Source organism: Saccoglossus kowalevskii, chromosome 9 (genome assembly GCF_978046115.1).
Source record: "Saccoglossus kowalevskii chromosome 9, keSacKowa6.1, whole genome shotgun sequence".
Taxonomy (NCBI): domain Eukaryota; kingdom Metazoa; phylum Hemichordata; class Enteropneusta; family Harrimaniidae; genus Saccoglossus; species Saccoglossus kowalevskii.
This window is the reverse complement of record NC_140649.1, coordinates 20,511,304-20,532,859: the sequence shown is the minus strand read 5'-3', so window position 1 is coordinate 20,532,859 and position 21,556 is coordinate 20,511,304. Positions and strand designations below refer to the sequence as shown.

The 21,556-nt window shown below is 35.6% G+C and overlaps 3 protein-coding genes across 3 annotated transcripts; 2 read left to right on the top strand and 1 right to left on the bottom strand.

The window, feature by feature from the left end:
- The first annotated feature begins 4,948 nt into the window (after positions 1-4,948).
- Positions 4,949-7,153, top strand: LOC102807899 (uncharacterized). The gene is made up of 8 exons (XM_085503988.1): positions 4,949-5,015; positions 5,391-5,473; positions 5,592-5,628; positions 6,104-6,124; positions 6,222-6,392; positions 6,531-6,581; positions 6,833-6,946; positions 7,059-7,153. Exons 2-8 carry the CDS (start codon positions 5,408-5,410, stop codon positions 7,151-7,153), a joined length of 555 nt encoding a protein of 184 aa, XP_085360114.1. The 5' UTR covers positions 4,949-5,015; positions 5,391-5,407.
- A 563-nt stretch (positions 7,154-7,716) lies between these two features.
- On the top strand, positions 7,717-9,897 carry LOC146738960 (BMP-binding endothelial regulator protein-like). The gene is made up of 3 exons (XM_085503771.1): positions 7,717-7,976; positions 8,721-9,016; positions 9,732-9,897. Exons 1-3 carry the CDS (start codon positions 7,728-7,730, stop codon positions 9,742-9,744), a joined length of 558 nt encoding a protein of 185 aa, XP_085359897.1. The 5' UTR covers positions 7,717-7,727; the 3' UTR covers positions 9,745-9,897.
- A 4,854-nt stretch (positions 9,898-14,751) lies between these two features.
- On the bottom strand, positions 14,752-21,139 carry LOC146738959 (uncharacterized). Its single transcript, XM_085503987.1, has 3 exons — positions 20,749-21,139; positions 20,482-20,531; positions 14,752-16,986 (listed from the first exon to the last, which is right to left on the bottom strand). The coding sequence occupies exons 1-3, from the start codon at positions 21,137-21,139 to the stop codon at positions 15,997-15,999; spliced, it is 1,431 nt and encodes a 476-aa protein (XP_085360113.1). The 3' UTR covers positions 14,752-15,996.
- Between the last annotated feature and the right edge of the window lie 417 nt (positions 21,140-21,556).

Genomic DNA, 21,556 nt, shown 5'->3' with positions numbered 1-21,556 from the left:
CTGAAAATTGACTGAATGAGATTTAATTGTCACAATTTACTGTTTTTATTTAATTTGCGGTAAAGAGATTGGGGGAGAGAAGAGTGTGGGTCCGGAGAAAGTATTTATTTATTTATTATAATAAATATAGATTTCTAGTGCGAGAGGGGGGGGTGAGGCAATGGAAGAATAAGAGAATAAGAATAACAGGTTTAAATGAGATGTAGAGTATACACTGTACTATATGTTATACCCACTCTAGGTTTGTGTGAAATGTACATTGACTGTATATGTATGTTGTCTGTGATATTATAGATTCAACTTATGCATGTTCATCTAGTCTCTGTGAGGGTATATTTATTAGACTTGGGCCGACTTTGTGGGAGGGTCCGGTGTGTGTGGCGAATTGAGGTGCGCTGATGTTACCAATCCTAATCTATTATTTCACCAACTACTGTGTTGACAATATAGTTGTTTATTACATCCGCGTAGTCGATATATTTAATCCTTCTAATGTATGTGTACGCAACACGCACAGTACAGCTGTGACGTAATCTTTGTCAATTTTTTTACTACACAATTGTCTAATAAAAGGACATCATTTTTATGTCTTTTTAATGTGGGGCGGAATGCTACATTCCAGCTAATGCTAATTCGTTTTATTTTGATTTTGCCGAAATTAAATACTTAATTTTCAGCAATAATCTGACTTGACGAACAGCTTTACCGATGTTCTGACTTTAATATACATGTAAAATTGTGTTGCTTGCAAAGTAAATAAGTATAATACTTGTACACTTAAGCTGAGAACATGAAAATGTGAAATAAAATAAATTACAACGCTGATTGTTATGTGTGCGTGTGTGTGTGTGTATGTGTGTGTTATTACAGTGTACATAAAGTTATCAAGTGAAATATTCATGCCGCCAACCACAACTTAGCTTCGATTTGATAGTGAATAATGTCGATTATAATGTCACGATGTCGCCGTATAATCGATGTGTGGTTGACTTGAACTCTCTGTTTCTTATCTTAAAATGTATTAAAAAGCAAATATTCCAAAGGCATGGGCGAATACATTAATAACCATGCTTGTCAATTCAATAGTATAGAATATATATATTGCGTAAACATGTCAAGTCAGTTGACATATTAAATATATGTTTTATACTATAAGTAGCGCAGGTTTGCTTTTAATCATCACTGTGCATATTGTCAGCATTGTAAAACTGTAATGTTTTTTTCTGCTCATCACTCCAATGTTCACTTACACAAAAAAGGTATATATCGCACTTTAAGTTTGCAAGAACCACTGACAACCGGGTTTGGGTTTGGGTTTGGGTTTGTGTTTGCTAGGGGACCACCTTCTTTGGCCCGAGCTAGAATACAATGTAACCGTGTTATAGCTATATGTAACTCAGAGCGTTGATATTTTTGAATTGTCGATTCTCTGTCCCAAGGGCGGGAGGGAAGGAGAATAAATGCTTGAATAGGGAGAGTAGGAGCTAGTGATTTGCCAGAGATTACTGTCAGTGAATACCCTTGTCTCCGCGACAAGACACAGGTAGTCAATCTCAGGGATGAGTGACAAGGAAACCACTCACCCTGTGCTCAATTTTGCTTGCTAATGTAACACAGTTGTATTTCCCTTTTTACCCAGGCAAGGACTACTTTAGAAGTAAAGGGTAGAAACAAATGAGCGTCCATGCTATCCCAGAGCCAGCATTTTCAGCAAATTTCAGTATTTTCGTCAGATCTCTAGAGATTATCAAATCAAATATGTCAATATTGTTTATCTTAGCTTTAGTTGGTCATAGTCCAAAATAAGTATCACATTCCTAGGTGATTATTTAGGTGCCGAATCCACTTCATATTGAATGTGTGGTATATGATATGGTGTTGTCACCGCCGTTTAATTAGTATGACATAGGGTGTTATTGTTTGAAATAGAAATCTCAGTTCAAGCTTTTCATGTTTCATAGCACTGCCACTAACTGTTATGAAGATATTACTTGGATAGGTGCCTGACAATCACAATCACAACTTTTGATGACAAATCCTCACAACACTAATATGTTAGGCCAAAAAAACCAAAAAACAAACTTATTTTGCCCTCAAGTCGGAAAATTGAAAAATTGGGTCGGTCGGTCGGATTTTCTTTTAAACTCGTGAAAACTAAGGGTATCGTAAATAGCCGAGGTATATGGGAAAAAAACGCGACCCGATATTTCATATTTTTCGGTCGGTCGCGGAGAGCAACCAAACAATTTGTTTTGGCCTTATAGTGATAAAGCCTCACAATAACCTCACTACCACGAGAGCTATAACAACAGATGGTTTCAGCTAATATGAATGTGACTGGTTGAGATGAGTAGTACCCGGATCTAATCGCTCAATCCTCACATCCTGCCAGCTTGGTAAGCCTACCTTGTAATGTTGTATGTGGTAGCAGGGGGCTAGGGTTTGATTGCCCCAATTATCTAGTGCACCACTCCAATCTTATGAGTAGTCTACTGATTATTTGACAAAATGATATGTATTTGTATCCACAGATTTATGGAAACGATATTATATGGCAAATTTTTAAATTAACAGTAAATCGAAAACTTTCGCACAAACTGCCCGATTTTAAGATTAGTTGCAAAAAACGCTCTCCAGAAATCTCAACTTGTTATTTTTTCCATTTCTTTGTGTTTGAAATGCTTACAATGAATCGTAACAGTCTGTCTGCGAGCTAACAAAGCTCCGCTATCGAATGCGATCATATTGCGGAAAACAAAATATTCCGTAGTACGGTTCGCCATATCTGTAGTGCAACCTTATTGGTCTCAAATATGAATGTCTTAAATTGAAATAAATATTTCAAATAATATCACCACGCCATCCAACTAACGGACGACGACAGCACTTACCCGTGATAATTTCTCATGCATTCAGTTTGAAATGAATTCAAATTATGAACATTGTAACGCATGAAATGTCATCAAAAGTTCATCTTAGGTGACAGACCAGTTCAACCCACACAACGGTTCGCTGTGTTACATATTCAGCACTGCACTATTTCATTATGAATAATGCATGTATATCGATTTCTGTTCTCCTTTCGATTTGTTGTTTTAACAATATTTCGTCTCATAGTTAAAGGACGACTAACATGACACTAATTGTAGCTAACAGCATCCACGGGTACCGTAGCGCCTTGAACGTTAATTAAAACCGAAACAGGGCAATTGAAATCGTACTGTTTTACTAAAAAAAAACAAAAAAACAAAACAAAAAGAACATTGCCAAGCTTCCAAATGTCTCGCTGATTACATTGTACTTATTTTTCACTACAAATTCCGATACGCACGTATGCTACTTAATTCCATATGGGCAGACTAACAATAAGCTACAGTTCATGTATAATCGAACTCTTTATCGTCATAGATCACCTGCTTAGTCAGTTTTTTTATTTGATTGATTTGTGAACTTCCTCGCACAAGAAATGACAAGCCACAGGTATCCATAGATGTGTGCAGTAACCAGTTGGTGTGGAAAAAGTGAAGTTACTGAATAATGTAATGATATGCTGAACTCTGAATGCAATCCATGACTAGTCAACTACAGTACAGAAATATATCTAATATCAAGTGTCTTTTGATTAATCCTGTTATTGGTTGAGGACATATTAATCACGCGGGTCATACAGGTAGACTAGTTTTAGTACTGGCCAAGATATTCCTCAACTCATGGCACCATTTCTACTAATACATAAAATCCGTTTATAGTTCTCTATGACAATTCTAACTCTTCATTGTCTGACCTGCGTCTCTATAAGTTTAACTTGGCTGGAGATTTGGGTCTATCAAAATTATCCATGATACATACCAGCCGCCACGTACATCATCACACTTTTCAACTTGGCGGGATGTGGGCATTGAAGCGATTCGATGGGGCTACTATTAATCTCATCCATTCATTCATCCTCGGCTAAGCTAAGATCAGCTGTTGCTATCATTCTTGCCAACACATACAACATCCCCGGACAACATCACATAATAAAGAAGGCTTGCGAACATGGCAGGATGTGAGGATTGGAGCGATTTGATGAGGATACTACGCATCTCATCCATTCATGCTCGGCTCAGCTAAGATCAGCTGTTGCTATAATTCTTAATATAGCGAGGTTATCGCGATGCGTTATTACTAAGCTATTAGCAGTTATGATTGTGAGGAGAAAAGAATTTATTTTAACTGCGAGGGTATTGCGTAAATGGAAACGGTCCCTGGCCATTGACGAAGAAGCTACACATTACGACCTCATAATTTCTTCGTATAACAGTTCTTCGTATTAATAGTGCATCATGTTTAGGTTAATATATGAAAACGCTTACACCAAAACTACTATTTTAAACAATAATTCCATGTTATACTAATTAAACGGCGACGACGACATAACATCATGATAATCACATATGAAATGAATTCAAAACCTAGATAATGATATGAATGTCATCAAAAGTCCATCTTAGATAACTGAGCAGTGCAATTCTCTCAACAGCTCGTATTTTAATATATTTATTCTATTGTGATCTATTTATTATATTACATCGACATAATATGACATCTATCATGCAGAGTTAATTGTTCTTCGATTCCATCATGTTTCATGTCGACTAAACTGTGTAGATCTATAGACTGTCCTAGGGAAATATATTTTTTATAATTGTGCGACTGTGCAGAAGAAGGCTTACCGTGTATGATTATTCAAACAATCGCTAAAACAGATGAAATGTCAAAAAACGTTCGTCAGAGGTATCAGACCAATTTAATCCATGCAGCAGACCGTGTTTTAAACAACACCACGCGTTCTTATTGATAACACAATACACGCATAGTACACGATGTCCTTTCTCTTACGGATTACGTCATGTCTATCTCCATACATAGTAGTTGATCTTTCTCTATAAATTGACACAGGACAACATATAATTTATACATCGTGCAATTCCTCAGTAGAAAGCTTGACCGGTATACCAATTCACGCATTCAAGGTATGTCATTTTATTACGCCATTGCATTGGTGCGCACTGTGTTCTAATTTCGGTGGTTACATGTTGATATACAAATAGTTTGTTTTCGTACTTTGGCATTATGATATAGTCCTATTGACAGTTCATTATCAAATACACATTGCTATAAACCAGGCGAAATGACCGGATACATGACTGAACGGTTTGGTTGCTTACAGCCGTCTGCAAATAAATAACTCAACCGTTGTAATAACCTGATAGCGAAACATCGATATTATGATTAGCGAGTATTTAATATATCTCATTTTTTATTTGGAACAATCTATCACTTTAAATAATTAATTCGGTATTCTTAATGGAATAAATATATCACACGTGGATTCCATTGTTTCACAGATTTTGATATTTTCAGGATGTCGTTTGTTGTATTACGATGCTTGTTAGTCGCCTCCATATTGACACTGGCCACGTGCAATGAGGTAATGTCATTATTTCCATTTATTTGTATCAATGTTGTCATGGAAACACAACAAGAACAACAAGTGTGAATATGTCAAGTATATCAACATCATTTTATTCATATTTTTGTTTGTTCAGGATGGACGTTCTAAATGGGTTTTCCCCAAACAAACTCGTAAGTTACGACTTTTGTTTACACAAAGCTACTGCATGTGACATGATTACTGACTATGTATATCTTCTGTTATGTGTAACAGTTTAAGATTTTGATTCAAATTTAAGATTTTCACGATATGTAATTAATCATCACATAATTGTTATTTTGGTGTGACATGGTACTGTTATTTTCACCCTTTGAGAAACTGTTTATGTTGTGTGATGACAATTTAAACAAACTACCATCATGTTCCCAAATTTGTTTAAATCTAATTCATTGCAAGTAGAACCCAGATATACTTGCATAAAAATGTGTATATGAAGAATATCCATTGTCGCTCAAATATTGAGATGGAGTGTCGAGAATCATTCTTATATTTTTTATATGAAAAATGTAGTTTCCTTTAAAATGACCATATTGCTACGTGCAATATTTATATTTGCTATATATATTTTCTATGTCATCTTTACCGAGTCTTTTATCATTTTCTCAGGTACTGAACAAGCCTGCCCTTGTAAGTATGACAAATATTGTTTTTCCAACCTAACCTGATTGTTTAATTCTCCTGTTGTCTGAATATATATTTAAACTCATTCTATTTCGCATTGTAGCAACTTCATATTCTGCCCTAGTTGCGGCTGAGCCCGATACTTCTGTTAATGTGATGTGCCGAAGTTGGTGTAAATCTGATGAAACAGAAATATGTGACTATCATAAAAGTGTCCTACCCTGTGGTACCTCTTATGACAAATTAGGATGCAAGTGTTGCGCTAGTGATAACGGTAGGCTCTTGTCAACAAATAAACTTGTTTCATATAGCGGTTATCACACTTTTTAGTCAGTGGCACTGAATATACTACTTGAAACTGATAAAAAAATTAACAACTCATCGCCACAATTGGATTCTCATTTTGTTCCAGATCTGAAAACGAAGGTAGATTACGGATTTAATGTATGCAGTTGGTTTTGTCGTAAGTTATGAATATATTATCTCAACAAACTTAGTTATAATGTAATACCTTAACGTAATATATATGATTTTGTCGGTATGAAATATTGTACACCACGTACACGTAATACAACATCATGAATATTTGGTCCTTGAAAGACATCTATCCATATGCACACACGATCGAGGAATGCAGACGTCATGAAAATCTGAGCGCATATAATCTAGAACGAAATATTTGACAAACTAAATAATGTTGCTTTCAAATTGCAGACAGCGATTGCCAAAAAGCTGGAGGAGTGTGTAGAATGTTCAAATGTAAAGACAACGAGCGCATAGGAAAACAAGCAACCTGTCATTTGCCCTGGTTGTGCAAATGTTGCAAACGTAAGAATGATACGTATATTTAAATACACGTTATATCGAAATACTACAGCATATTATTTTTAAATTCTACCTAATAATACTGTTATTATAACTATTTCTCATTTCGTTTCAGCGGACCCCAGTAAGTTGGTTTGTATACTAGATGCTCTTATAACAAAATTACTTTGGGTATTAGTTGTGATAAGTATAAATTATTTGATCAACTAGAAACTAGCTATAATATATATAACCAGAGGTACATTACTTGGGGTTTGCAACTACGGTGACATGATACCAAGACCCCGTTACAATCTCGCGCTCGCATAAGCGTTCCAACTCAGAAAAATGCGAATGCGCATTCCCGAGGTAACTAGAATACTGGGATGTCCAGGTGGATCAAAATAGCTGCTCACGATATGACGCATTACGATAACCATAACCATACCTGTACATTTTCGATGTATTCATTTTTTTCATTATGAATGTGATAATACATGTTTTATTGTTTTATTACAAACCGCCTATGTCATGTCAGAAGGTAGTAGCATCAGTCTCGCTATCTTCGAGATGATACTTGAATGGGATCTTGACATGATGTCACCATACAGTACTATGTGTGTTGCAAACCCCAAGTAATGTACCTCTGATATAACTTATTGGTCTAAGATGAAACCTCTAGTACACGTTGAATTCACTTTAAGTGTTGTTATGCAAGATTCTCGAAATATTACGCAGTTCTGTCAAAAAGAAGTATTCAGTAATGTAATGAAAACAACGTTTTATTACAGCAACAGCACCGTACATGGGGCCAACAAAAGTATCCCCTAGTGCACAAGCTGATCCACAATTTCGTACATTCGACGGCTTTCATTTCATGTACAACGGCAACAGTGATTGCGAGTACGTATTCTTTCAAGAGTGTGTGCCTCGTCCATCATTCACTGTTTTGCTCCGGGTCCATCACCTCAAGGAAGTTATGAAAATGGTGGTTACTGAAGTTTCGATTGTTTTCAATGGTGACCGTGTTACCTTGATTGAAGACAGGTTTTACGTGAGTAGATTCCATTCCTCTCTATTGCTGTTGTACGCTTGTCAGAAATGTTGTTCCGTTACTCCTATCGTGGCAGAATAATCACAACATGACAACACAATTCAGATGAGAGATGAACAGCGCTGCTATAATCCTACGCAATGTAACAATCAGTTCCCTTGGATGTCCCAATTGTTTTATTGTTTAATATTTACTAATGTGAATTAATTTGCAAAATTCTGAGCCGGACCCAAGATTAAAACAAATCATTCCAAAAACAAGTCTATCATCGAATCTAACTGGTCTCCAGCATTGAATATTGAATTGTTTCTAATATAATCCTGAAGGTTTATTTTTTACAATTGAATGTGGATAGTGTCAAATTAATAGTGCGTCTGACAGTTATCATTTCCGTGCAATGAAAACACCGACGATTTTAGTACGTCCAATATTCCCTTTACATTTGTAATTGTTTGGTTTATGTAACGTTTACAATCTTACCTGGACTATTTTTACGGAATTGTAGTTGCCCTCGTGCTCATCCATTGCATTTGCTTATCACTCACAACACGCTTTCCAAAGCCACCCAGGTAACCTCATTTATTTATGAGTTCGAATTGTCGTGTGAGAAAGTGGTTATTTGTAGAAATTGGTGCATTGTATAATAACTGTTTTCAATTGTTGCAATAAATTAGAATCCAGTGTGTACAAGCATATTGAAATACAAATCCGCATCGGCTTATACATTTTGAATGTCATTTCCAGATTAATGGCAAAATCCACAATCTTCTGACTCCACTGATATTCGGGAATCTGACAGTGACACGAGATAATGCAGGATATGTGAGAGCAAAACTGGATTCAACATTTACATTGACATGGAACGGCAAGGGGCGCGTTGCTCCTGTTCTGAACCAAGATTTGTTCGGAAAAGTGTGTGGCTTGATGGGAAATGCTGACGGGGATCCGTCTAATGATATGCAGATACCGATGCCTGATGGGACACTGAAATTAGTTACTGAGTCTGATGAATTTGGAGACAAGTGGATTGTTCCAGGAAGGTAAAGGCATAAATAAAACAACTAATTATTGAAGTATAGATGTTATATATTACTTCGCCAACACTCGGAATTCTACAATTTTGTATTTGCATTTTCAAAATTTAGATATCGTTAGCTGAACAGTGTTTATATTGTAGAGCTAGACAACAAGTGGGACATATTAAAAAATATTTTAAATTAAAAGAAATAAACAAGATAATCAAGACACCAACATATTGTGAAGATTTCACAACAAAAAAAACATAGCAAGCTTTTTGGAGCTATTCAAGTTTGCACTTACCCGATCAGTTGTAAAACTCGGCCTTGCATAATCAGTTCGTGCACATTTTACAGACACTTTTAAAAAAAGTGAATGAACTCTGAAAAGTCAGGCATATTAACGATTTGTAAAGTGATACTTATAATACATCATGGGAAGATTCCGGTATCAACTTTCTCAAACAAATTATACATTACATTATTTAATAATAGCATTGCAAATTGCGCAGAAGGTTTGACAAAAATGCATTGTTGTACATTGTTGTTTTAAGTCGTTTTGTGGTAGAGCGCCAATATTACGTTGCTATATAATTTGTCATATTAACAAATATCCAAAAGACTAAATTTGACAAATTCCTATTTCAGTAGAATGTAAGTAGTATTTTTTCCAACACGTCCTCTGTTGGCACTGCCATGTCTACAAGCAATGACAATTTACTGTTTGTTCTCTCTATAGTTGCAGTATATAATCCGAAAGGACGACGTTGATGTTGAGAAAATCTACAATGACATATTCAACGTTGGTGACGGGTCTTTGGTTTAAATTATTCGTATGTAAAATACGCGTAATAAGTAATGTATACATTATGTTTTAGCGGTAATAAAATACAGTTACATGAAAATGCATTTTGTAATTATTGGACGTGTATGTGTGTGTTAAAATGAAAGTCATATCGTAATATTATAACCAATTCAAATGGCTCCGAAACATTTATATTTTAAATTTAACAATTTAAGAAAGAAATATGTGTCCGGACAGCAGAAAGCGTTCATTTTGTACCTCCAATCCAACACTAATTCAGCGCTTCAAAATTGAATTATGTATGACCCGATCAAGGACACCTATAATTATCTAGAGGGGCATATGCAATTGAATTGAGGGCCTGGGGCGAGGGTTATAGTTAGAAATAGGGGTGGGGGTTCAAAAAGAACTAAGGCTTAATGTATGATGAAATTGTTTGCACGTATCTGTTAATCGACTTAATTAGCTGATTACTAGCGGATGGCTGTGTTATGTCTGTCATCGTTTAGGCCCATGCGAGGTTCTGGACGGAACTTGGTTTAGTGATTTGGAACTAATTACGATATAACCGTCGCTATTCGGACTACTATTTCTGACAGTTGGTATTCGCAGTTATTAATGTAGTGAACGATTAATCAAAAGATATGACGTGTTCAGTAATTAGTGTGATTGGTTGAATGTGTGAAGGTTACGCCCTAGAGTCTTTAAACTCCTTTGTAAATGGTTAAGGTTTTGAAAGTGAATAAAGAGTTTTTAGTTGGTCTTGGCGAGTACCCCAGGACAGACGCAGTCTTGGGGCAGTCTTGACGCAGTCTAGAGAGTCTTGGGTCAGCCTTGCGATAGTCTTGGGGACTTTTTCCCAGGGCGCTGTGTCTTATAGAGTGCTCGACTGACCGACTAAGACGAGAGTTGAAACGTATTTCGTTGTGTGTGTATTATTTGACTGTAAAGTTTAAGTGACTTTCCCGATCCCGTACCTCAAGGGGACGTAACATAGAGACGAGACGATATTCCCCCCTTACACGTGTGGAGAACCCCAGAGAGAAGATATTCCCTCTGATAAATGTATCAACACACTGTATCCCGTCATCGCAATCCTGAATACAATTTACTATATACAATACATTAAATTCAATTTAAATTGCATAGAACTACTATTTTAACTACAATATTTGAACTGTGATTCAACTATTAAATCAAATCCACATGACATTGAATTTACTTGAGCTGAATAGCTTGTATAAATATTTGTGTTGTTTTATGTTACAATTGATATTGCCAACGTGGTCAAAACAATAGAATATTATTAAGTTATATTATACTAGTGCCAGCTTAAATTTGTCAATGCAAAACAAGTTGTTGCATCACATAACCCCATCCCCCAAAGTAGGCAAATGTTCTTGTTCATATTTTGTCATCGTCCGAATCGCACGGTTTCGCTAATACCGGCCATTCATAACCGGCCCACGAACCTGTACGTGATCGTGTTAGGAAAAACTGTATTTCACTGCAGTTAAATTGAGTCATTTGATTGGGCGCGCCAAGAAGCTGGCGCCACCAATCAGCTTTGCTGTATCATAAATTTTGATGGTCAGTAAACTAGTTCATAGTTCGTTGATTTAAATATTCCACTATTTTGATTTTACCAAGTAGTAGTATGTGTCGTTTCTATCGTGAGTTCTGATTGGGTAATGCAAATGAGCCCGAGTGAATCTTATAATTGCTTGAGGGCGTGCGACATACAGTAAATTGTGATGAAATCTGCCAAGGATTAATGTTGAGACTTTGGCCGAATAAATGATCCTTGGCCGGCAAAGATGAAATTTTGTCTACTCATAAAATCCTAAAACCAGACATACTAGTAAAGTGCTAGTCACAATATTGCCCTTTCACCATGTTGTGCAATGTATGTAGCAGCCCGAGGGCCTTTTTGCGTGATGCATTGAAAAATTCCAAAATATTCAAATGCCAATAATGCAAATACAAAATTTAATAAACTCTCAAAACAAATGCCATATTGACCGAAAGTAGATGCAAACTATACCAGTTGGACCAAACGGGCAAACATTGCAAAACATATCCCAGTAATACACATTTGTTTATTCACCTCATGCATGTTTATTGGGGCAACGAAATTACTCAGTCCGAGACATACATTCGCGCAGAACGTTATGTACTAAACCCTCCAGTAAAATTGCGTTGTCACGATGGAAAATACGTAGGAATACTTGGCGACTATTAATTTTACCATTGTCTTCATTTGTCTGGCCATGGACTACAACAATGACAGCATATTAACAAAACACCTAGTTGCGAAGGAATTGGCATGGCTATCGACAAGGGGTTTGACATTGTCAACCACACATCTCCCTGATGTGATGCTTAAATGTCAATGACTACGAACAGGTGATGAATAAATTGGAAATCAAAATTGTGAATATTACATTGACTGAATGCCTTGGGTTATACGATCAACATTATTATACGATTGAGATCTGACGATCAAGTTCAAACTGTTACCAACTGGTGAGCCGAAGTTAACAATAAAAGACACAGAATGATCGAACATTTTAATATTTATTTCATTTCCGTATCAACGCAAAACACATCATCGTATTTTCATCTCAACTTTAACGAATTTCCATAGTTGCATGCTTAGTAACTGGTAATACATACTCTAATGACAAGTAAACTACTACTTGTTACGCCCTGAGACCAGGTTATTGAACACGTTTAATTCAAGTTGTATTCCTTGTGAACATGTTTGTATACTTAGATGATTGTCAGAAATAAAACAATTTATTTATTTAATCTATGCAACTCTTCTAACAAATACTCATAAAAATAGTTAGCAATGTATCATAATTTCACACCTCCTGTAATATAAAATAATATAAGGATGTATCATACATAACAAATAAAAACAATATATTATTAGCGTTTACTGAAGTTATGATAATTGTTATACAGATTATAAATTGGAAATTATAATCTGTATTCAGTGCACTATAAACACGACTACTGCGGGTATGTTATTTCCCACACATTGACACACAATGCGAATATGTAATGTTTTATTACTTTAATATAATTCACAATGTGATATGATGCTTAATGTGAAATAGAAAGAGAGTGGCTTTCCAATTCCAAACAAATTCAACAATTCTTTCTAGAAACCCGTCTACGTTTGGGGTACTGTGTACACGTACGACAAGTATATAATTTCCTGGTGACATCATCTCGGATGTAGTATTGTATTATTTATGTTTTCTATTTTTCTACGATCTCTCAATTTATGCATATCTATCATTGAGACTAGACACTGTGTCCGAAACGTCCTGTTATATTGAATAATTACCATGAACAACAATTACCTACCTACCATTCTCTCTCTATATATATTATCGGACCCGGGAGCTTTCACTAAATTAAATGTAATAATGTTAATAATTATGACGCTTGATTACATTCACCCATTCTTTCATTTGATACAGCTGACATGTAAGTTTCACTGGAGTCTTTACTCAATCGGAAATAAGACTTTTACTGACCCACTTTTACTATTTTATATATATATTTTATATATATCATCACTAGACTTGACAGGAATCATGTGAGAAAACGACAGTTACCATAGAGAAGTTTTAACATCACTGTGTTACATAGTTTGTAGTTTGGTCCTGATTGCCAACCAAACGAAAAATGTTGACTAATAAGATATGTGACATGTTCACAAACTACAACTTCCAATCTCCACTTCCCTGCTTGATGCCTAGGGCGATAACAATTGCTGCGGGCACCCGGACGTGCTTCGAGGCGGGTAATAGTAAATACATCAACTCGCAATAATAACACACTATACGATGTTAATTGCTATAATATGATAATTTCAGACTCAATAAAACAGTTGCGCAACCATGCCAAATGAACATTTATTTTGTACATTCATGTCCAAATAAGAGTAAAAATTGTTACGATGCTCGAACAAATTTCGGCCGAGAAATTTCAAATACATGACCTTACGCGCACTACAGGATAGCTAAAATTAACATATGATTCGCAATCGTAAGTAGCTCAGTAAAATTACATTTATACTCTCTTTTTACTAGTCGTAATAAGTCATGTGAAAATAATTGTTACCAGCTGCCACGACTTATTTGTAATTCTGGATGATAGTTACTGCGTTTTGGTCTGTATTTACACATGAGTATGCTTTAATTAAAACCATACTAATATAATTGGGGAAACGCAAGAGCTTTTTTTCAAATGACTCCGTCAGACTGATTGACGAGGCATGCCACTATTCAGATCAGTTTAATAGTGCGGCAATAACGTTTACCTTCGAAAAAGCATTTGACATGGTCGGTTTGACGTATCTTTTTAGGGTTTAGGAAACATTTTCAGTTCGATCCACAGTTCCAGAAATGGGTAAAGTCTTCATATACTAATGTTGAATGCTGTGTTATGAACAACGGGTTCAGTACGGGGTATTGTGAAGTGGAAGTAAAGGGAGTAAGACAGGGCGATTCCCTGTCGACTTTGTTCTGGCGCTTTAAATCCTGTTGTTGGCTATTAGATCAACAATAAAAAATAGACGGAACCAATGTTTTCGTTAAATAAATAAAGGTAGCATCATAAGCAGATCTTGTTTCTTCTCAAATTGTGATTCTGCTAAGGAGCTATTTAATGCTGGGGAGTTCGAAAATCATGGAAAATTGGAAATTATTTAGCAAAGTCCAAATTAAGAAAACGTATGGGATATCTATACCAATATCGTAAACGGAATTGATACAATACAAGAGACTTAAATAAATGTTCGAATTCTTATGAGAAAAGGAGAGACAAGAATGCTCGAGAAACAATCATTGGGACAAGGGGGTTTTGGGATGCCAGATCTTCATATCATGTAAAAACATGCTATTATTGGGGTAAAAATTATGTGAATCCAGACAAGTTTCATTCATATCAGTAATTTATTGAAAAACTGCTTGAAAACATAGGGGAGGGGGGGGGACATCTTCAAATGTAAAAACAACACTATGACCGATTAACTGTACAGACATCCTGTGTGAATAATTTGGCATTTGGAAGAGTGACACTAAAAATCAGATCATATAAAACAATGAAAATATAAAAATAGGGACAAACCTATATTTTATAGGGATATAGCTGCAAAAGATATAAATAGACTTGTTTAGATTTGTCTGATGGAGAAGGCAATTTTACAATGAGAAACAATGGCTTATGGGTAATTTTCATTAATTTAAAAAATGAATTGATCTTGCGGATGCCATTAAAACAAATTGCAGCATAGAAATCATGGTATTGATGAGATATGTTCATCAATATCAGGAATCCAAAAACCAGTTGACTTGTTTACAAAACAGAGTAAAAAAAAATAGCCGAAAAATAAAGGATTTTCCTCGGTAAGTGCAAAAGAAAACTGAAGAGATTTTGAACCTAGACTTTTTTAGACTGAAAGAAAATAAATTAATGATGAAACTGTCAGTTGACAGTAAAACGAAGGCATTCCAATGTTAAACGTCTGAGAAACATCATAAAATAAATCCAGGAAAATTCCCTACAGAAATGTGTACATTTTGTCATGATAGAACATCTATTCTATGAATGGTAATAAACAGTTTTCCTCTAGAGAAATATTTTGTTCAGTTGACGAAAATTAATAAATCCACCAAGCCGAATAAGTATAATACTCTCAGGTCCAGATGAATCACTGATAGTGAATGTTATTAGTCTGTTATTATGAAAACACTTCTACCACTGTAAATTAAATTAAATGACATGAAATCCAACGTTAAGGGTTTGCTAACATATGTAAAGAGAATGTACCAATGTGGTCATGTTATTGCAAATAAACAACAAAATGCTCAACACCTCAAAATGGGACCCACTAATACCATATATTAAACAGATATGTAATTTTTATAAAACTGTGTGTATGTAATCATCCAATAAAATAATATAGATGAAAAAAATCAAATATATAAGGTCGAATATATTGATGCCTGTTGTTTAATTTTAACCAAGTGAATAAATTGTATGCATAAATTGTATGATTTATCAGATAAATTATTTAAATATAGAAGATGTAACTTAAACTTGTTGATTCTAGACGTCGAACATTGTTGTTTTAATGTAGTACGTTTAGTTTATACGAAAACGATTTCGAAAACATGTGCTATGTTATCACTGTTGGGTTATTAATGAAAGGATTAACTTGTATTTCTTGCGGTTGTTCGAACCACTGAGTGAACGTGTCATTTATACCGATCGGATCTGCTTGACCATAGTAAATGTATCTGGCAATTTCTCCAACAGTGTTGTTCATTGTCTTGATGTTTTCTCGATCGACCAACGGGAAACCGAATCGTCGTCGTTCCCGGAAATAGAATAATATACTGTAACGTGGTTTGCTCCAGTTCATGGGATGCAAATAAAGTTCTGTCCAGTTGTCTGATTTTAGTGTACCCTTTTCAATATGAGCAGATTCTGGGTGTTCTGAAACAAGACGGGCTAGTGCTTCTGTTGCATAACATAAAAAACAACCTGGCTTATAATTTTTATAATTTTCGTAATAGAGGTTCATAATCAAGGAAGTGTTGCGAGTAAAAAACATGCTGCTGCATATCATCCCACCGCCACAGTCGTTGACAACGAAATCGTAATGAAAGAGGTGGTCTACTGGGCGTATAAACCAGAAGTCAAGATCACAATAAAATCCCCCGTACTTGACAAGCACTTTGCTACGAAGAACGTCACTCATGTGCCATGCATTCGACAGTGTATTGTTGAACACAGTGTCCGGTGTTGGCCAATGGATCACTTCTAATATCGGTATACGTTTTGCTTCCTCCCAGAATTCGTTGTTCTTTGGCTCGTTGTCTGTATGGAACAACATACGATGTGGTTTAACAACCCTGTAAACGCTGATCAGACATACCAAATGATAGAACTGAAACCTCAGACTTCCTACAAGAGTGAAATGCGCTATCTTCGGCACAACCGGATAAGGGTGCGGTTTTAATGTACCAATTGGTTTCCGTATTGCTGCTTTAGGACTCTCCCTGTTTATCAAAACACGTTTCTCCTTCAAAGTTGTACGTACCGTTATAACAACAGCAGCAGTCATCAATGCTAAGAAAACCTTTTGTCGTCGAATATTCATCTTCTAAACACAGATATTTCTTACTGAAATCAGCTATTAGGAGACAAACAGTAACAGGATTGCGATATATATATATATATCTAGTACATCACAATAACGATGCATAAAACCAGTCATATAAGCATCTGTTACACTTACACTGTCTTCTTAGTAGTCGCAGTAAATCATGTGAAAGTAATGGTTACGAGCTGGCATAGCATAATCCTAAATCTGTATGATAGTCATTGTGTCATGGATTGTAATAACACTACCATATGTTTTCAATTTAAAAATCTATCAAATATACTAATATGGATGTAAAAATCAAAAGTCGAAATATTTGTTGCCTAGGAATACACACCATATAATGCAAGGTGTGATTTTGCTGAAGTACATTCAGTCCAAATTGTGCATACATTTTACCAAGAGAATGAATTGTGAATTGGATGTTTATATATTTAAAACCTCTGCCCCAAGAACATTTAGGCTAAGTTAAATTACCTAATCACTGCAATCTTTCAGGGACATCGGAGATAATATATTGTTTATAACACAAATCAAATTATTGACAATACTATCCTCAATTACAAACGGAAGTGAACACAGAGCGCCTGTAAAATATTTAACAAAGCTTTCACCAAGAACATCGCGCATAATTTCAATTACATACTCAACAATCATTATATATGTAAGATGTGGAGTGAACATATCATTTACACCGATATGATCTGCTATCACAGTTGGCAATTTCATTCAAATTGTTCTTTGTTTTGATGTTTTCTCAATCGACCAATGAGGAAGATCGTTCTTGGAAACAGAATAATATACTGTAACAGGGTTTGCTCCAGTTCATGGGATGCAAAGTTATGTCCAGTTGTTTTCAGTGGATCCTTCAATATGAGCTGATTCTGTGTGTTCTTAGACGAGATTGGCTAGTGCATCTGTTGCACAATCTGGCCTGTATTTTTTATAATCAAGGAAAAGTTGCGAATGAAAAACATGCTGTTATAATGGAAGAGGTGGTCTACTTGGCGTATAAACCAGAAATCAAAATCACAATAAAATCTATTGTAAAGCACCTTGCTAAGAAAAACGTCACTCATGCGACTTAGATTTGGCAGTGTATTATTGAACGCAGTGCCTGGTGTTGGCCACTTCTATAATTAGTATACGTTCTGCTTCATCCCAGTTCTCGTCGTCCTTTGGTTCGTTATCGGTATGAAATAACATACATTTCACGACCCTGGAAACGTTGATCGGACATACCAAATGATAGAACTGAAACTTCAGACTTCCCACAAGAGTTAAATGCGCAAAACTGGATAAGGGTGCGCTTTTAGGGTTCACATTAATTTCCGTATTGCTGCTTTTGAATTCTTCATGTATAATAAAAACGTTCTTCCTTCAACGCTGTATGTACCGTTATAATGAGAGAAGAAGCTACCAATGCTAAGAAGACAAATCTTTGTACTCGAACATGCATCTTCCAAACACAGACTTTCCAAGGTTATGTTCTACTGTTATGCGCAAGAAGTCCACTGCAGTGAGAATAGACATACACACGCTTATCGGTAGACATCATCTTCATTTCTCGTAGCCAAACTAACAACACAAATTGAGCTCAAGTATCCATGGAAACACACAGTAATGTTTAATTCTACTATAAGCGGATTTTGCAGAATTTGGATTTTGATGGGGATTTGGGACAGACACTCTGTCTGATGAGATACCTACGCATGAAAAAGACAAACAAAGCTTTTAGGTTCAGTACTTGTGACGCTATTTCATAGTCTCTTTAATAAATTAGGAGTTATATTTATACCCAAAACAAGTACAAAATACAAAATGACATGGCACGATTTCAATACATGGTCATGACATTTTAAAACTAATTTTCGCATTAATTTTGTACGGTATGATTACAATTATAATTCTGTGAAATTTGCAATGGACAGGCATGCATATTTGATCGAGCCAAAACGTCTCAATGTTGTCCAAAATACTGGCATTCTCCAATTTGGTCAATGCTGTATTGATATCATAACCTATCACGCTATAGCGTGTGTTAACCTACTTTGTTTAGGTTGAGTTCGCGGATGCTGAGGGTACTTGAGCATATTTGCATATTTAGAATTGCCCTAGGATATAACAAAAAAGAACTATAATATTATTAGTACAAATCTGAACATCGTAATTGAATTCCAATCAATAGCATTATATTGCCAAGCAATAAGTTGAGAAAACGTAGAACATAGAAACAAATACTAAGATAACATGGAATCTTTGCAGTTTGTAAAATATAGACCCATGAAGTTCGTTATTTCATTAACTTCCCAAATCAAAATAGCTCAGTTTAACTCAGTTTAAGTGCAATTTTATTGTTAAAATAAATAAACTGTTAATAGTTAAATACGCAACAAAAATAACTATGACTGTACGTTTTATATTGCGATAGATACGCAATATATACGCGATAGATATTTTTTTACCCGGCGATAGTAATAAATCCCAGCATATATGCATATACATAGACTGGCGCAGTCGGGGGATTAATTTATTTTTGTAGTTCAAATAAAATACAAAAAATCGTGAAATGGAGGTTTTAGCGCGAAATCCCCTGTAACTGTGAAATCACCCCGACTGGTTTATTCTGCATGACCCTCTATCGACACTGCAGGAACCCGTCGGGTAATTATGTTAATGATGTTCTAATTGACAATCATCTAAGCCAATCACAACGTCTCTTCAACTGATCTCTGACCGAGAAGACGTCGGCTTGTTGTAGCAGATTTATTTTAGATTTTTTTTTAATTCTACGACCAGTACGAGTTACTTTTTTACAAATTGTGATGAATTAGAAACGACGACTACGACAAACTCGAATTTCAACGTGCCGCCATGTTATGTCTGCAGTGTGACCTTTACCATGTTCATGTTTACCTGTGGGAATTCATGAATATTTAATAGCAATGAATTTCCTGCAGAATAAACGCATTTCACAGTTACAGCTAACACCTCCATTTCGCGATTTTTTTTAATTTTATTTAAACAACAAAAAACAAATTAATCGCCCGACTGCGCCAGTCTAGAATATATACTGTACTAAAATAGGTCTATATACTGCTAGCAGAGTAATAAAGTAAATAAGATCTATACGCGGCTAGTCGTTTATGGTGCATCAACTTAATTTTCTTGTAGATACGCACGACATGTATCCGGGAAACTTAGCTTTTGTAGAGAAATACGCAAAAGGTACCCGAGAAACTTAACTTCTAAAACTGTTACACGAGACAATGTCTTTTACCCAAGCCTTAACGCACCAAACAATTAAATTATCAGTACACATGTTCATAGTTTAATTTATCATAAACCACTTAGATGATGAGACAAGTAAAAATTATATTATCAACAAAACGCATTTATTGTGAAATGAAATGTTCTAAAAAATACAAGTTCATTGTTCCAGTTCATTGGATGCAAATATTGTTCAACCCAGTTTGTCGATTTAAGCGTCCTTACCTCAACATGTGCTGCTTCTGGGTGTTCTGAGACAAGACGGGCTAGTGCTTCTGTTGCATAACACAGGAAACAGCCTGGCTTATAATTTTTATAATTTTCGTAATAGAGATTCATAATTAAGGAGGTGTTTCGAGTGAAAAATATGCTGCTGCATATCATCCCACCACCGCAGTCGTTTACAACGAAATCGTAATGAAAGAGGTGGTCTACTGGGCGTATAAACCAGTAGTCAAGATCAGAATAGAACCCCCCGTACTTAACAAGCACTTTGGCTACGAAGAACGTCACTCATGTGCCATGCATTCGACAGTGTATTATTGAACACAGTGTCCGGTGTTGGCCAATGGATCACTTCTAATATCGGTATACGTTTTGCTTCCTCCCAGAATTCGTTGTTCTTTGGCTCGTTGTCTGTATGGAACCACATACGATGTGGTTTAACAACCCTGTAAACGCTGATCAGACATACCAAATGATAGAACTGAAACCTCAGACTTCCTATAAGAGTGAAATGCGCTATCTTCGGCACAACCGGATAAGGGTGCGGTTTTAATGTACCAATTGGTTTTCGTATTGCTGCTTTAGGACTCTCCCTGTTTAACAAAACACGTTTCTCTTTCAAAGTTGTACGTACCGTTATAACGACAGCAGCAGTCATCAGTGCTAAAAAAAACCTTTCGTCGTCGAATATTCATCTTCTAAACACAAAATTTCTCTGACTGATATCAGCTATTAGGAAAACAAACTGTAACAGAAATTGCGATATATACATGTAACTCTAGCGCATCGCAATAACGATCCATAGAAACCATCATACAAGCATCTGTTACATTTACACTGTCTTCTTAGTAGTCGCAGTAAATCATGTGAAAGTAATGTTTACGAGCTGACATGGCCTATTTGTAAATCTGGATTATAAACATTACGTCATGAACTGTATTTACACTAGTATATGCTTTCAATAAATAAAATATATTGACCATACTGTCATGATTTATTTCTATTTGTCTAAAGATGGTCACCGATACGACTTATAGTTGAGTTATAGTGGACAGCTGGTTTATATCATTTAACA

What these genes read in the sequence shown, in the direction of transcription:
- LOC102807899 (XM_085503988.1), top strand. Translation starts at nt 5,408, where the DNA reads ATGTCGTTTGTTGTATTACGATGCTTGTTAGTCGCCTCCATATTGACA. An exon ending in CACTGGCCACGTGCAATGAG is followed by an intron (nt 5,474 to 5,591) that starts GTAATGTCATTA and finishes TTGTTTGTTCAG; the next exon opens with GATGGACGTTCTAAATGGGT. An exon ending in GGTTTTCCCCAAACAAACTC is followed by an intron (nt 5,629 to 6,103) that starts GTAAGTTACGAC and finishes TCATTTTCTCAG; the next exon opens with GTACTGAACAAGCCTGCCCT.
- LOC146738959 (XM_085503987.1), bottom strand. Translation starts at nt 21,139, where the DNA reads ATGACTGCTGCTGTCGTTATAACGGTACGTACAACTTTGAAAGAGAAA. An exon ending in TGACGTTCTTCGTAGCCAAA is followed by an intron (nt 20,532 to 20,748) that starts GTGCTTGTTAAG and finishes GTTATGCAACAG; the next exon opens with AAGCACTAGCCCGTCTTGTC. An exon ending in CAGAAGCAGCACATGTTGAG is followed by an intron (nt 16,987 to 20,481) that starts GTAAGGACGCTT and finishes ATCTGTGTTTAG; the next exon opens with AAGATGAATATTCGACGACA.
- LOC146738960 (XM_085503771.1), top strand. Translation starts at nt 7,728, where the DNA reads ATGGGGCCAACAAAAGTATCCCCTAGTGCACAAGCTGATCCACAATTT. An exon ending in TGATTGAAGACAGGTTTTAC is followed by an intron (nt 7,977 to 8,720) that starts GTGAGTAGATTC and finishes TGTCATTTCCAG; the next exon opens with ATTAATGGCAAAATCCACAA.